The sequence below is a fragment of the Sander vitreus genome, chromosome 11 (genome assembly GCF_031162955.1).
Source record: "Sander vitreus isolate 19-12246 chromosome 11, sanVit1, whole genome shotgun sequence".
Taxonomy (NCBI): domain Eukaryota; kingdom Metazoa; phylum Chordata; class Actinopteri; order Perciformes; family Percidae; genus Sander; species Sander vitreus.
Genome location: NC_135865.1, coordinates 15032309 through 15047428, shown reverse-complemented (window position 1 = coordinate 15047428; position 15120 = coordinate 15032309). Strand labels below are relative to the sequence as shown.

The 15120-nt window shown below is 37.7% G+C and overlaps 1 protein-coding gene across 3 annotated transcripts in view; it reads left to right on the top strand.

Annotated features, from left to right (window-relative positions):
- Positions 1-12919, top strand: part of grb14 (growth factor receptor-bound protein 14) — a 37886-nt gene extending 24967 nt beyond the window's left edge. For 2 of the 3 annotated variants that reach the window (XM_078261815.1, XM_078261817.1), the window contains 12 exons: positions 4310-4466; positions 6306-6427; positions 6593-6667; positions 6824-6961; positions 7996-8106; positions 8216-8311; positions 8674-8736; positions 10200-10316; positions 10687-10756; positions 10852-10939; positions 11347-11440; positions 11609-12919. In XM_078261815.1, coding sequence (XP_078117941.1) covers positions 4310-4466; positions 6306-6427; positions 6593-6667; positions 6824-6961; positions 7996-8106; positions 8216-8311; positions 8674-8736; positions 10200-10316; positions 10687-10756; positions 10852-10939; positions 11347-11440; positions 11609-11755 — 1278 coding nt within the window. In that variant the 3' untranslated portion in view covers positions 11756-12919. Of the gene's footprint in view, positions 1-1666; positions 3939-4309; positions 4467-6305; positions 6428-6592; positions 6668-6823; positions 6962-7995; positions 8107-8215; positions 8312-8673; positions 8737-10199; positions 10317-10686; positions 10757-10851; positions 10940-11346; positions 11441-11608 lie in introns of those variants that run through there. The other variant, XM_078261816.1, reaches the window with a different exon arrangement.
- Positions 12920-15120: the final 2201 nt, after the last annotated feature.

Genomic DNA, 15120 nt, shown 5'->3' with positions numbered 1-15120 from the left:
CCCGTCTTCTAATGGCTACTTCTAGCAGGATAACATGCCAGGTCACAAGGCTCAAATCATCTACATTTATCAAAAAATCCACACTGCCTGGAGCACATTGGACTACACCTACAGTAGGTTCTAGCTGCTAAAACTAAAGAAAACTGTCATCACAAACAAAGCATTGTTTTTTTACATGTATTAATCAGAGCATTCCCAATAATCACTCAGCTGAAAATCAGCGGGGGACGGCACGGTTTGCTGCTTTGTCTGTCTATCGATCTCATCCGCTCTGTTTCAGTAGGCCTAGTTTACAGTTATCGAATGCCAAAATATTTAGAAACCAAAAACCATTTAACCACTTTCCAGCAGATTTTATCTGGGTGGTGTGCTTTAAAGTACCTTAGAATAAAGTAGAATACCAATATCAAGCACAACCAACCTAGCTAGTACCAAACTTAGCAAACATGGGGCTCTCTAGGAAGCTAATATTATCTATATTATTCAGGTAGTACAAAATCAAAATCAGTCAGATTAAATTTAAACTATCCACACATTTTAGATGCACTTTTGAAAATAAATTGCTGTCCAGTATCTCCCCCAGTGAGGTTGACCTTCGTACCATCGCTTTGTAATGTAGCGGTCACATATTTCAAAAGTGAAATTGGCATCGCTGCAACCAAGACTATTAAAAAAAACTAATTTTGCCATAAACAGCTGAAGCCATTTAGCCTTTTTAAAGTGAGGAACAATAATCTAATAGAGAACTAAATTTCCAGGTAACATTCTTTATTTTTGCATGTTGCAACATAAAAGGTGTATTTGATTGACATGACGTAGGCGGACATGAATGCTTTTCAGGTGAAAGCATGTGTACATTTGGATCAGGGTTACTTGCTGATGAATGCAGCTCTGTGTTCGCTGATAAAGACATCAGCCATTCACACAGCATGCTACCTTGCCTGGCCATTCATTAGAAACTCTTACCAATTATTAACAGTGCCTTCCACTCAATGTTATCAAATACCTGTTGTAAAAAAAAATGCATAATGATACAATAATTTGTTTGTGGAAGTAGAAGTAATTACATTCTGAGTAGTTATCAGACTGTTGATATAATAAACCGTATTGGGGGGGGGGGGAGATACAGAAATATGATTCATAATAATTATAGCAGTGGCCATGATGAACAGTGGAAATTATAGTAACAGTAAAGATAATAGAACTATGACTATAGCAATGCATATTTTCTATGTTTAGAAACAACCTTCTGTCCATGCTGTATCTGCATGAATCAACCTGCCGAGCAGTACTTAAATAGTTTTTGATAGCAAGCCACGTGAGCACAATTTTGGTGCCTTAGGACAAACACCCACAAATAATTGATAACTATACCAATGTTACAAAAAATATCACAGTAACCATGGAGACAGCACTTACATTCACAGGAAACTGCTCTGCATGTGTGGCTCTGATGTCCACCCAGAAGTCTCCAGCAGAAGTAACATGGTCAATGACCATGTGTCTTATCAGGACGCTTCCCATGCCCTACCACACTTCATCATGCCTCTAACTTACTCCATCTGTGTCTATCTATTTTTGAACTTTAAATAAACATAATTTACATTGTTAAAACACATTTTTAAAGATTTAGTATTTAGGAAATACAAAGTAAACACTGCTTTATAATTGAGAATGTTTTGTGAATTTATGATGCCTCTACAATTCTTCCAATGTCTGCAGAGATGCAACCCCCACAGCATGGTAGTGTTTCTGCTGATCCTTTGTATATAGCAACACAAGTTAAAGTTTTGGTCTCAGCAGGCCATAGAACGTGCATGCCTTTGTGTGAATTTCTTTGGCTGTGTCTTTGCCACACAGCCCTGACGCTATCACTGGTGAAGCACCGGGGCAACATTTTGAATGCACAATGTCTCAGCTGTTGAACACATTAGCTCCCTCAGAGTTGCCATAGGTCTTTACAAAACTTCAATATAATTTATAACAAAAAATCCTGCCGTGTAACACTGTGTAGTCTCCCTGTCTCCTTCTCTTGTAAAATGGTTGTGTAATAGGCTGTCGTATGTAGACGAGTTTACAGTCTGAGGAATGGAATGGATTAATTTCATGGTTGAGATACATTTTCATTCATTGTCGATGTGGGCCTTCTCGAAACGTCACCTAGGTTTGGAGTCACCCTGCCGTATGCTATTTATTTAGTTATTTAATGATCTTCACACAATGTTTTCCCCTTTTTGTGTTCTCAATATCCAAACAAAAATTTGCGGAAAACTAATTCTACTATTTTCAGTATTCAGTGTTACGTAATGCAAACATCAAGTATATTTGCAATGCTAATGTACCAAAAAGGTTTTCTTACCCTCTGACAAACCCTACCCTGTTCCTAGTGAAATGTGATGCCTGAATAATTTCATTTGGCCAACTCTCAGAAAGCCACTTCCTCACAGCAGCTTAACAGAAGCTCAGGCTAGACACAGTTATCACCAGCAGTGCAGCAAATACATACCTTTTTATGATCTAGGGTTTGTTTCTTTAAAATGCATATGGTTTTGCACTGTAGTTCTCAGCTGTTATTGTCTTTGTCTCTGATTTGGTTTTAAAAGATTTGAGATAATTAACCTGCAGTGTTAACTATATTAAAATCCTGGCTGCTGGAGTAATCTGTTTAATGTAGGCCCTCATCTTTGTGGACTTACACAAGCAAAGATATTTGTCTTGTAAGGCTCCAAGCGGGCTGATTAAACACTAAATGGTTTACATTGAAAGATGATGTCATAGCTGGAGGATCCCATTGGCTGATGGCTCCTTGAGGGCTCAAACCTCAGCCCAGCTGGAGAGCGCTGACCTCTTTTCTCTCCACAAAAGGAATCGGGCTCGCCCTGCCAGGCTTTAAACAACCAATACCACTCATTGAAAGAAAAGAAAAGAAAAGAGACAGTCATTTGGTCTTTACTGTGCCTCCCTCCATGCCCCCTCTCCGCACCCGCCTCTGTCCACTTTAGACTGAGTTGACCCAACTAGCATTACATTTAACCAGCACCTTTGTAATTGCTCTGTGGGCTCTTGCAGGGCATTATGCTGGGAGCTCTGCTTGCCATGGGCGTGTGAATGTGAATGGAGAGGGGGTTGTGACTCTCTCGGTCTCTCTCCTCCTAAGCCCTTTTTTAGACATGGAATATGTTACATTGCTGGCTTCATCTATCTCTTAAAGTGATTTTTGTCATTCAGACATGGGTGACTTTTACATGAATGTCCCTTATAGCAAGGAAACCATAATTTTTGGGATAGGAAACATAATTTTTATAGACTGATCTGATATGAGAAAAAACGATCTCCTCAACAACATAAAAAGGGCTCTTTCATAGTATTTCCTAGTTTATTAAGTCTGATTTTGTGCGTAATAGATTGAGATAATTTATTGCAGTGATCTTAGGAGGCGATACAAAACGTACAAGTACACACTCTCTCTCTCTCTCTCTCTCTCTCTCTCTCTCTCTCTCTCTCTGTCTATTCAGACTAGTATTGTGTTGAAAGTGATACGTAAACGTTACTAAGTCCAACCTAGTGAGGTGCATGTCTAAAAGGGTCTCCAGTGAATGAGCAAATTGAGCTCTGGCTTCTTCATGTTTAGTGGTGGAGAAAGGTAGCAGGTGATTTTGTATCAAGCCCCAGATATTGTATCAAGATACAGATATGTGGACAGCGCTGTGCTAAGAGGCAGTTTTGTCTAATTGCCTCCTTTCAGCTTCACTGCACACAGAGAGAGAGAGAGAGAGAGAGAGAGAGACTCGTGCTTCCCAGCTGACATTCGCAGTGCTGTCAGACGCATGTTTTTATGTTTCTTACAAAAGCTCTCTTTTGCAATGCTGTGTACTCAGCCTTGCATAGGCTACAGATCTTGTCCAAACTCAGAACTCTGCTTGTCTCCAAACAGGGGGGTAAGTTCTACTTTCAGATGGATTCATTTTTAAGTGTTTGATGTCTCAATGTGGTATTGCAATATTGCAACAGTTTTCTTCACAAGCTCAAATATTTACATCCTAGAACATGCTTTGCACATTGTTCTGTACTTTGTAGGGCTTTCATCAACTCTAATTTTCTGAGTATTTTGTTGCTACAATATAAAACATGGGCTATCTAACTGGTGTATGTGGGTCAAACTGATTAATTTGTCTGATACTTTGCCTCACCTTTAATACTGTTCATTGCATTACTTCAGAAACAACACTGATTGTGCTTTTTGAAAGTAAAAAGTATCCCATCCTGCTGATAGGTTGTGATGGTTGTTAATACATTGCTTCTGTTGCAGGTAATCAAAGTTTATAATGAAGATAACACCAGCAGGGCAGTAGAGGTTCCCAGTGACATCACTGCCCGGGACATATGCCAGCTGTTTGTCTTGAAGAACCACTGCATTGATGACCACAGCTGGACTCTTTTTGAACACATCTCTCATCTGGGAATAGGTAAAATGTTGTTTTTATGACAATTTAAAAATCTCATAACAGCATGGTCAGTATCGCAATCAAATCTTCAAAAGTTGTGAGAGTCTAAGATAATATAGGGTTAAGTGTTAGTCAAAATATACACTAGTTTAATTTTAACATATTTATAATATGCACTGGTATTAAGCTATAGCCTGACATCTCCAGGCCAAATCGCAAAATCTGCCAGAAGAAATAAAACATGAGCTTGCAGATTCATATGGTTGCCAGCCTAGTATTAAAAATGTGATGTTAATGTTGTTGGAACTATGGGTGAGGTTTGCTTGATTTGATGGGAGGAATGGCAGTAGGCAGTGGAGTGGTGACGTGTAGATGTGTGAGTGGAACAGAGCACCTTCCTCTGTTTTTGTTCAATCCTAAACCAATTCATTGCCTAATCATATTGTGTGTACTATGAGGGGCGCTAATGTTGGTACTGATTGTGTTTTAGTCACTGTGAGCATCAATTATATATCTTCCTTGCATACAATATTATTTATCATCCTCCATTGGCATTTAATTAAGAGAGAGGTAGTGCAGTACATGTATAAAGACAATTACTGTCTACATTGAGGTTAATAGATTTTCTCTCACGTATATTTTTCAACCCTACTAGTATTGTCTGCATAGCTTTTGTTGTAGAATGCAAAAGGTTGTTGTGAGGAATACATTTCTATGCTACATTACCTGCTGCTGCTGATTTGATCCATTTTAATTTAAAGCACCACCAGCTATTAAACTGACTGGTATTGTCTTAAAGCTACACACCAAGTTTAATTGAGGGGGTTTCATTTTATTACAGAAATAGCTTGCTTTAGATACTACTAAGGAACATTTGAATTGATGCACTGTATCAAATAATTAGCTTTTAGCTGTAACCATTTATGTAACCTATACCTTGACACAAGTATTTATATATTAAATGCACATTACATTTGCATTCAAGAATAGTGTATGAATGACATAAAATATAGTTCTTTATTAAAGCTTTCTTTATTAAATCTCTTAAACCAACAGTTAAAAACGCGTATTAACACTGATCTGCTAGAGACAGTATGACTGCATAATACATTTCTCAGCTGCGTTTTCAAACTATTGCACACATTACATAATTCATCCATCTGTTCTGTTCCAGTCAATGCTTAAAAAAAAATTAAAACCACATATAATTGCATTCCATTGAAAACCATGTATTTAGATATATGTTGTTTTACTTTTTCAGATAAACTAACCGATGAAATGCTCCTTTGTGAGTTTGCAAAATTACCCTGAGCTAATATAATTCTTTCAGAGTCCACTAATTCAGAAAAAAAGTTAAGCATTTGGAGATGCATGTTTTTCACAGTATTTAGACTGTAGTTAGCTTTTTTGCACAAATATTTATTCAATGAAATCATTTCAGAATTATCAGCCATGAAATCATGAAAAGTTACTTGTTGTCTGATGACGCATTTTCCCTGATGTTGTTCAAAGCTGCTTCACATGGCTATCTGTTGACCTAATGGAAAAACATTTATTTGTTCAATCATCTCAAGTTCTAGGAAATAATTAATGATATTGTACTGATTTATCCAGAGGTTACACATTGACATAAGGTTAATAACCAAACTCTGTGCCTCGAAAAAAGCAATACAACTCTTTATTTTTATTATTATTATTTTGCAGACGTCTTTGCATTATCATTTTAAGAACATTTCAACTTATGTCTTTCACTTTGTTTTGACATTACAGCCAATTATATTCAGCCTTCATCGTTTATCCATAGAGAGGTGAAAAACAAGTTAACCTGTCATTGATTTTCTTTCCTTCTGGTCTCACTAGAGAGAACCATTGAAGACCATGAGTCTGTTATGGAGGTACTATCAAGCTGGGGAATGGACACAGACTGCCGGCTGTATTTTAGGAAGAATTATGCCAAATATGAATTCTTCAGGAAACCCCTGGTGAGTTTGTGATAACATCATACTGTAAATATGGTGATGGGTTCATACACATCACTTTGCCTTGGGATAGCCTCTCTTTGAACCGACCACATGTATTCCCACCACTGTGTGGGTTGAGGAGTTTAAAGACTGTTGTAATAACTAATGTTGCTTTCATATTGGTAGGACTTTTTCCCGGATCACATGGTCTCTATATCAAGTGAAGCCAATGGGATGGTGGATCACTCTCAGCTTATACAGGTATCAAATTCATTATGTTTACATTGCACTCTCTTTGTCCGTGAGTGCCATGAGTTGCGAGGCTCTCAACCTCCTGTGTAAATGTCCTGTGTTACCTTAAGAGTATACTGCACACACACACCCATCTATGGACAAATATTTCTCTACCCAAAACAGACCTTTCTCAACTCCAGCACTTGTCCAGAGATACATGGACACCTCTATGCCAAAGAGCAAAGCAGGAAGTCTTGGAAGAAGTTTTATTTTGTCCTGCGGAGGTCAGGGCTTTATTTCTCCAATAAGGGAACTTCCAAGGTCAGTAAAACAAAATGACTCATATACAGAATGTTGTCTGCATTTTATGAAATGCAAAAGCAATATCAAAAGCAGATTACTACATGGTATTTTGTTGCATAGAATTACAACCATTCCGTTGCATGCAATCTTATTCTGATATATATGTGTCTGTCATCTTACTTGAATGAATGGCTTAATCTAAGAAGCTACATCCCAGTCCTCTGTTGGTACATGGTGGGATCACCAGTTCATTGTCTGTATACAGTATATCTCAATCCTGCTGCGAGAGAGCAGTCGAACAGGTTGAGCTTGATTTTCCTTAGGTCAGCTGGCATGTCAGCCAGGCAGAAACAGGACTCTCAAAGCTGCTGACAAGTGAAGCTTATACCTAGGCACCAGTTGTGCCAACACAACTACTTCTCAACTGCTTTCATTTCCTACAACAGTAGACCTTTTGTTGTTGGGTGCTGGAGGGCTTTGGTATGGCACCCACTTTTACTCCAGCAGGGTTCACCATTCATCTGTGGTCAGAAACATTGCTAGTCAGTTAGCACAGACACTAACGGCTGTGGCATTACTTTAAATAAGGAAGTGGGATAGGTGCGTCACATGAAAGCAGAACAATGGTAATCTTTGTGCTTTTTTCTTTCTTGGAAATTTATCTTTGGCACAATGTGGGTGTTGACACTGTCTCAATACATGTATGTCAAATTTTATCCTTATCATTGTCATGCATTTATAGGTTAACCACACCCAGAATGACTGATAACACTGTTATTTATGGATAAATATGCATTGTTTAAATTTACTTGTGCTCCACCTTTGTCCTAAATGAGCTATTATGTTCCTTCTGACCAAAAGATTAGACTGTAAGCGTGGTTTGATTCAAATATATTAAGGTGGCATTTTACCAGTTTTGCCAGTTTTCATCCCTTATATACTGTACAACAGATTTACAGATGAATACTAGACCCAAAACTGTGATTTGATGTTGCAACAACATTTAAATCTATACTGTACTTTTGTTTTATGAGGACCTCTTTGTTTTACAGGAACCAAGGCATCTCCAGTTCATTGCCGACTTCAGTGACAGTGATGTCTACACAGTGTTGTCAGCCAAAAAACTACATGGAGCACCTACAGATTATGGCTTCTGTCTCAAGGTACCCTCACTTTCTATAAATGTCAAAACTGTCCAAAAGGAGCAGAAGTAGAGTATTGAGTCCCAGCATGCTGAACTCCTTTTTTTCTCCTTGTAACTTCTTTCTCCAGCCCACAAAGTGTACTTCAGCCCGAGACTTGAAGTTGCTTTGTGCGGATGATGAGCAGACTAGGACCTGCTGGATCACAGCCATGCGCTTGTTAAAGGTTGGCTTGCTGATTACTAACTGGTGATGTCTAAGAGAAGAAATGCTGAGTCAGTGCTAGAATAAGATTTAGCTTTGGGAGGAGGTCAAGGGAAACTATTGAGTGATGGTGGATTAGCACTCTTACTTTTTATAGAAGCAGCATGTGTTCATAGTCTGGATATCTGCTGGATACACTTAGAGCATTAGTCACTCTCCTGCTGGTCTATAAATAATCTATAGTAAAGCACAACACACTGTGATGTATTTGTATCTGTCCCTATTTATCACTACACTCCAGGTCTACTGAAAGTATTTTAAAGTTAACATGTAATAGATATTTGGGATTAGAACTTAAAATGCTGCTCATTGTCTGTGTTTCAGTATGGAATGGAACTGTACCAAAACTTCATTCAGCCACACCAGAAACAAAAAGCGTCCCCAATGGTAAGTTGAAGGTCTTATTTTTATGTCATGTCACTCACTTGAAAATTACTTAAAATGTTACATTCTCACTTTAAAAATGTACTTTGTAAACCTATGAATTAAAAGACTCAAGACTGTGACATAGGTCACTCATGGTAACAAACACAAAATCTAACCTCTTATTTCTAGCCGAAGTAGGCAACTTTATTTTTAGCCAAAAAGCTCTGATACATCCACTTTAATATAATTCCTGCCAAGCACCGAATGACAGACAGATAACGTTAACAACTAGCTGGAGAACATGGTAGAGCATTTAGCAGCAGATATTGTACTCAGGAGGTGGTGGAGACTAGACTAAAGCTAAAAGGAAAGTGGATATTGTATAGGTAAGGTTATAGGTTATAATGCGGTCAATGTTGTTTTTCTAGCTTGTTTCCAGGTGACAAAAAAAAATTCAATAATGCTGCTTTAAAGATAAGTTTTTATGCTTCAAAAATGTGTTGGAGTCAACACATAGCAGTATAGTAATATAATTGTGTAGGACAAATGAGGCACCTTCACCGTGTTAATGTGGGTTTGGTTTCTCATAATAGCCTCAAGACTCTACTGGGAGTGTTTTTCGCGGCAGTGAACCCAATCTATTTATGGCTTTTGGAGATGTTCATGAACCCTCCACTTTCTAAAAATACACAGTAATCAGCTGTTCTCAGATTTAACAACTCACCACCTCTTCTCTGCTGTCAGAGGGTCATACAGTATGTGACCAACAACCTCACCAATAGAATTAGCTAGAAAGACAGGGGAGTACATGCATCTTCCAAATGCAGGGTCAGGCTGCTGAAGCTTCTGTGGTTTACCTGACAGATTTAGCTAAACATGCTACATCGAGAAAACTGCTTCATGGGATCACTACAAAGTAAATAAAAGCTGTACTCCTATACAATATTAAGTAACATATTTATAAGCAATGATTGGAATCATTGGAATTGCGACAGAGTAAATAAGACGTGCGGGAATGCCTCTATCCTCAAAGTAAACACTGCTCACTTTGTTTTAACCACTTGTTTAAATTGTAAGCTTAGTAGGTAGTAGATGAACAAATGTGGTAATTTAAAAGCTTCTTGGTAATCCTGATAAGAAGACTTTTCTTGAGTGTGTGCAGTGAGCTACTCACTATATGGCAGCTTAAAGGACTAAAATGTGCCCATGTGTCATTCTTTTCAAAGCCACTCTAATCCCTTTTCAATGGAGTTTTCTGTCTGGAATCATCCAGAAATGATGAAGATGGAGTCACGTTACTCAGACACTAGATGGCAATATAATACCATAAGAAGGCAAAATTCAGTCTACTTCCGTTCTACAGTATAACAAATACCCAAAGGACAGAAAAATAAATCCAAAAAAACAACAACCTGAGGAATGATTTAAACAAACTCACACAGTCCTTACAACCCTAACATTTCAATGTATGTCTGCAATTTCAGAGAAGCATCTCAGAGAATTCACTGGTGGCCATGGACTTTTCTGGCCAAAAGAGCCGGGTGATTGAGAACCCGTCTGAGGCGCTGTCTGTGGCTGTAGAGGAAGGCCTGTCATGGAGGGTAAGTCAGGGTGTCACCCAGTGAAAACATGCACTCTGGACATTTTGGTGAATTTAAGTGTGAGAGAATCTAGGAACTAATTATTCAAATGTCATAATGTGCTCTGACAATGTACAACCTTATCATATTTGGTAATGTCCAATGTAACAAGAGTTATTAAGAATTAGCATAGTTATTTGAATATACAATAGTATATTCATACACGCAGGGGCTTAACACAACAAAATAAAGCTTATAAGATCCAGAGTTGCAAGCACCTCTATAAGTTGGTATTACGTTTAGAATACAAAGGCAAGAGAAACTGGATAAATGATCTATGAATTAACATTACTTCAACTAATATTGCAGCTGTAACTCATTTCTCCCGTAGAGAAAGAGCTGCCATCGTCTGAGCGGCCATGGGAGCCCCTCCACATCACAGAGCTCAGTGTCAAACATAGGTTTGTGGAGCACTTTTTTATTATTATTTTGATTTGCCATCTGTACACAAGAGAAATAGATCATTAACAATAAATTGTTTCTCTTTGTGCTTCAGCCCTCCACATGACTCAGTCCTGGTTCCACGGCAAACTGTCTCGGGATGAGGCTCAGCGTCTAATTACTCAACAGGGTCATGTCGATGGGTAAGCTGTTATACTCCTTTCTTTTGTGTTTACATTATGTCATTAAAGACATTAGGATTATTACAGTGATTATACATTATACAAAATATATTTTGTAGAATGTGACAGAAATCTTTTACGAAGACACAACAAACATTAGATTTATTGTATCATCACAACATCTAAATGTATCTTTAAATATATACATTTGTCAACATACTGGAAGCAGATCTCCAAAAAGCGAAACAAGGGAGCTGGATCTAAAGCAATATTCTCTAGTGGTCCATTATAGACTAGACATAGACTTTGCCCTATGTCTATTTTTAAAGTACTGGCAAATGGCACATGATGTAATAAAAAATGTCTTTTATTTTAGGAGATTTCAAAATAGGGTTAAAGTGAGATAAAAGCTTTATTTTTGTTTTCAGAGTATTTCTTCTGAGGGACAGCCAAAGCAACCCTAAGACATTTGTACTGTCGCTGTGTCACATGCAAAAAATCAAACACTTTCAGATCTTACCTGTGAGTACAATCCACTGTTTGGATATACAATGTTTTTTATTTATCTTCCCAAAAGTACCTCCAAATTTGAGCCTTATTGTTTATTAAGTCATCCATCTCTTGTGTGTGATTCCTTTGTTTGTGGATGTGCATGTATGCATGTGTATATGTGTGCATACTCTACTGTAGGTGGATGATGAAGGGGAGTTATTCTACAGTCTGGATGATGGTCACACACGGTTCACTGACTTGATCCAGTTGGTGGAGTTTTACCAGCTAAACCGAGGGGTGTTGCCCTGCAAGCTCAAACACCACTGTGCCCAGATCACCCTGTGAACATGGGGACCCAAGAGACCCCCGAGGGCCCAGATGCACCTTAACTACAGGGCCTTTTCTGGACAAACACTCCCAGTGTTCTTGTGCCTTGAAGAGAAAGAAAGATATCCAGACTGAACAGCTATGCTAACTAAACTAAAACTACTGTTATCATCCACTATTGTCTACATTCGTACTGTGCTACATGGTCCCTCATTTATCTTTTTCAAAACAAGCTGAATTTGACAAATTACTGTTGACTGTATAATAACTGGCTACGTGTGCTGAAGATGATGTGCCCTGTATTGTGCCCATATGTGGCGGTAAATCCATTGTACAAAGTCCAAACATGACTTCTCGTACTGTGTATTGTAGAGCTGAATGTGTTCTGCAAACAGCTTGTGATTCTAACAGCATCATGACACTAGTGAAATAAAGTAGTTTTTTTTTCTTAATTGACATACAGTAGTTTGTAGTTAGTTTTCACTAAAAACATTTCAATAGAATGTCTTCTGCAGTATGTATACACCTCATAATTTTTTATTTGAAACCATATCATGATGGGAATTATAGTAGCCTACACAACATCTCTGAGTAATTTCAGTAAAACTCTATCTATCTTACTTTTCATGTCATTGTATTTCTAAGTATTCAGGTATTTTTTTTAAAGAAAATTATTGTTTTCTATTTGAGAGCTAAAATGACGTCTCAGGAAGTGTCACTGTGCATGCTCCTGTAAGCTGGACTGAGACTGTTGTAGAGACAAAAGGAGAGGTAATGTTCAGGTGGAGAGGAATAGCACACAACCTCACTAGCCTGCACTGTCCATTCATTTTAAATGTATGTGATTAAATGAAATGTTTGTATTACATGAAATTATTGTGAGCTTGCTCTAGAGCGAGAGGAGTGAAAATATAATTCACCAGTTTTATATATAAGCCATGAAGATGAAAATCAGAAATACTGTGTGACTGATTTAAATCATATCTGAATTCAGTGTATAATAAAATTTAGGTTTTATATTTTCCAAAGATTCAGGTATAGTTTGCAAAACCTGGGATGCTTGTATTTTGATGCTATTGCCACTGCTGTGGGTAAACAGTGTCAGATGTTGCTTGTTTATAAAAGCCAATAATGCATCAGCTTTAAAAACAAGGTATTTTAAATCATTGACATTGAAATGACCATCTTCTGTTTCTTTTCTTTTTTTTTCAGCTGGACAATGAACGTCATGGACTGTATAGTTTTATAAACAAAGTCTGTTTGTAATGTATAATTTGTATGACTTATTGTCACATTTAACAATAATCTACAAAGTAAACACACAGTTAGTTAAAAACTGCCAGCAATTGCTGTAGTTTAGTATGCAGCACAGTAAACTCTTGACTAAAAGCCCAGATGTGATCTGGGACGAGAGAGAGAGAGAGAGAGAGAGAGAGAGAGAGAATTATAGTATTTGTATAGTAAATGGGTCAAATGTAATACTGATATTGTAATAACAGACACTAAATCTCACTATAAAATGAAACGTCCACCTGAGCCATCTCCTCAGCACACAGTAGAGTGCTTCTCTGTTCAGAAAGTTTTTTATAGTGAATACATAAGTCATGATTTTCTAATGAAATCCAACACATAGTTACATTTAGTCACAATATATCCTGTGTATGGGACACAATAGCCTTACACTGTCATGTATGATTTACTGAAATCTGTGGGCGGCATATGGCTACATATACATAAGCTATGTGTTCTCCACCTAAATAATTCCTATAACCACTAGATGGTACTAGAAGCATTTTGCTTTTGCTTGTCCAGGTTTATGTATTGAAATCATAATGTGTCTAGTGCAATTACAATTACATAATGCATATAAAATGTTGACTTTAAAGAAAAGTTAAGTTAAACTCAAATTCAACTAAGACTTCCATGCTGTTGAGCATCTTACATTTCATATGCAATGAGTGTGTTCTACAATGACACCAACAACAACACCTTTTGCCTGTTCTTACTCTGATGATAAGTAATTTAATATAACAGGTGCAAGTAATGCATGTTAGGTAATCTAATTTTACAAAACTGTAAACTTTAAATTTACAACCGACTTTCAAGGCTCCATAGAATATAAAATGTGAAAACAATAGAAATGGATGTGATTGTTCACTACACAACAGTAAACGGCAGAATGTCTTGTCTTGAAGCATTCGTGTTAAATAATCTTCTCTGTTGTGATACGAAAACATTGCCCCTATAACTCCCCTGCTCTACTTCAATAGCACATTTTGAAACTGTGCTCACATCTAGGGGAGATGTGTACAGACAGAGAAGTCTTAAATGCACCCCTGCTTCCGAGGTCTTGTGCTAAATGTTGTTTTGGATGTATTCCTGCCATTGATCGGAGTCTGGCTGCAGGGGGAGAGATGGCAGCTGGGAGAGACTGCGCTTCCTTTAATGAATTCATCCAGCTCTATCCTACCCTAACGGCCTGTGGATACAGCATTTCTCCTAGTAAATAAAGACCCTCTCTCCGCTCTGTCTCTGGCCCTCATGGACAACCACCACTGTTCATAACACTTCTCACCACTACATTGGATTTACTCGTGCCTGCACTCTCACTCATGACTTCAGGTTTTGCACTTCAGAGTTGTCAACGTTACGCTGTTCTTAAATGCCCCTCTTGTTGTATTCCCCCAGTCTGTATTCAGTTATCTGGCTTCTCTGTCTTTAGCAAATTACTGATTATCTCCAATGAAGTGAAGACCTTGGTGTTTGCTCTGCTGATTTACAAAAGGCATTACCTGGGCTTGGGTATGAGTCCAGGCAGAGTAAATTAAATAAGGCTAGGTTTGTTTAGGGAATGCACTATAGTGAAGGTTAGAGGCTTTCCCATCAGGACTATGCAAATCCAACAGCCTTTTACTGTAGCTACAGTGGCCACAGTTGGCTGGAGCAAAGATTATCATAGGCTGAGAAAACAAAAATATTGAATATGTAACATACATATGTAAATATCTAACATACCATGTATCTCTCAATGGTCTTGAAGTTATTGTGTTAAATCCAACTGTGAAGAACAGTTGAAGAGTTGTTTTTGCTTTGACTTTATTTTCATTTTGCAGAAATAGTTTACTTTTAGACACTTGTCAAACACATTATAAGCATCTTGTCTCAATAGATCAGAAGCTACAGGCAGGGGAAGTCATGCATGTAGAGAGGATGCTCCACACATGAATAACAAATACAAACAATTGCACCTTGCTTGATATTCAAGATATTTTCTCAAATTTTGAATATAAAGGTGAAAGCAAGGTTTTTAGAGGCTGAATTCATTTGCAGTTAGAAAATACATCTATGCTCTAAAACCAAGTCTTAATTTTATGCAGATGATG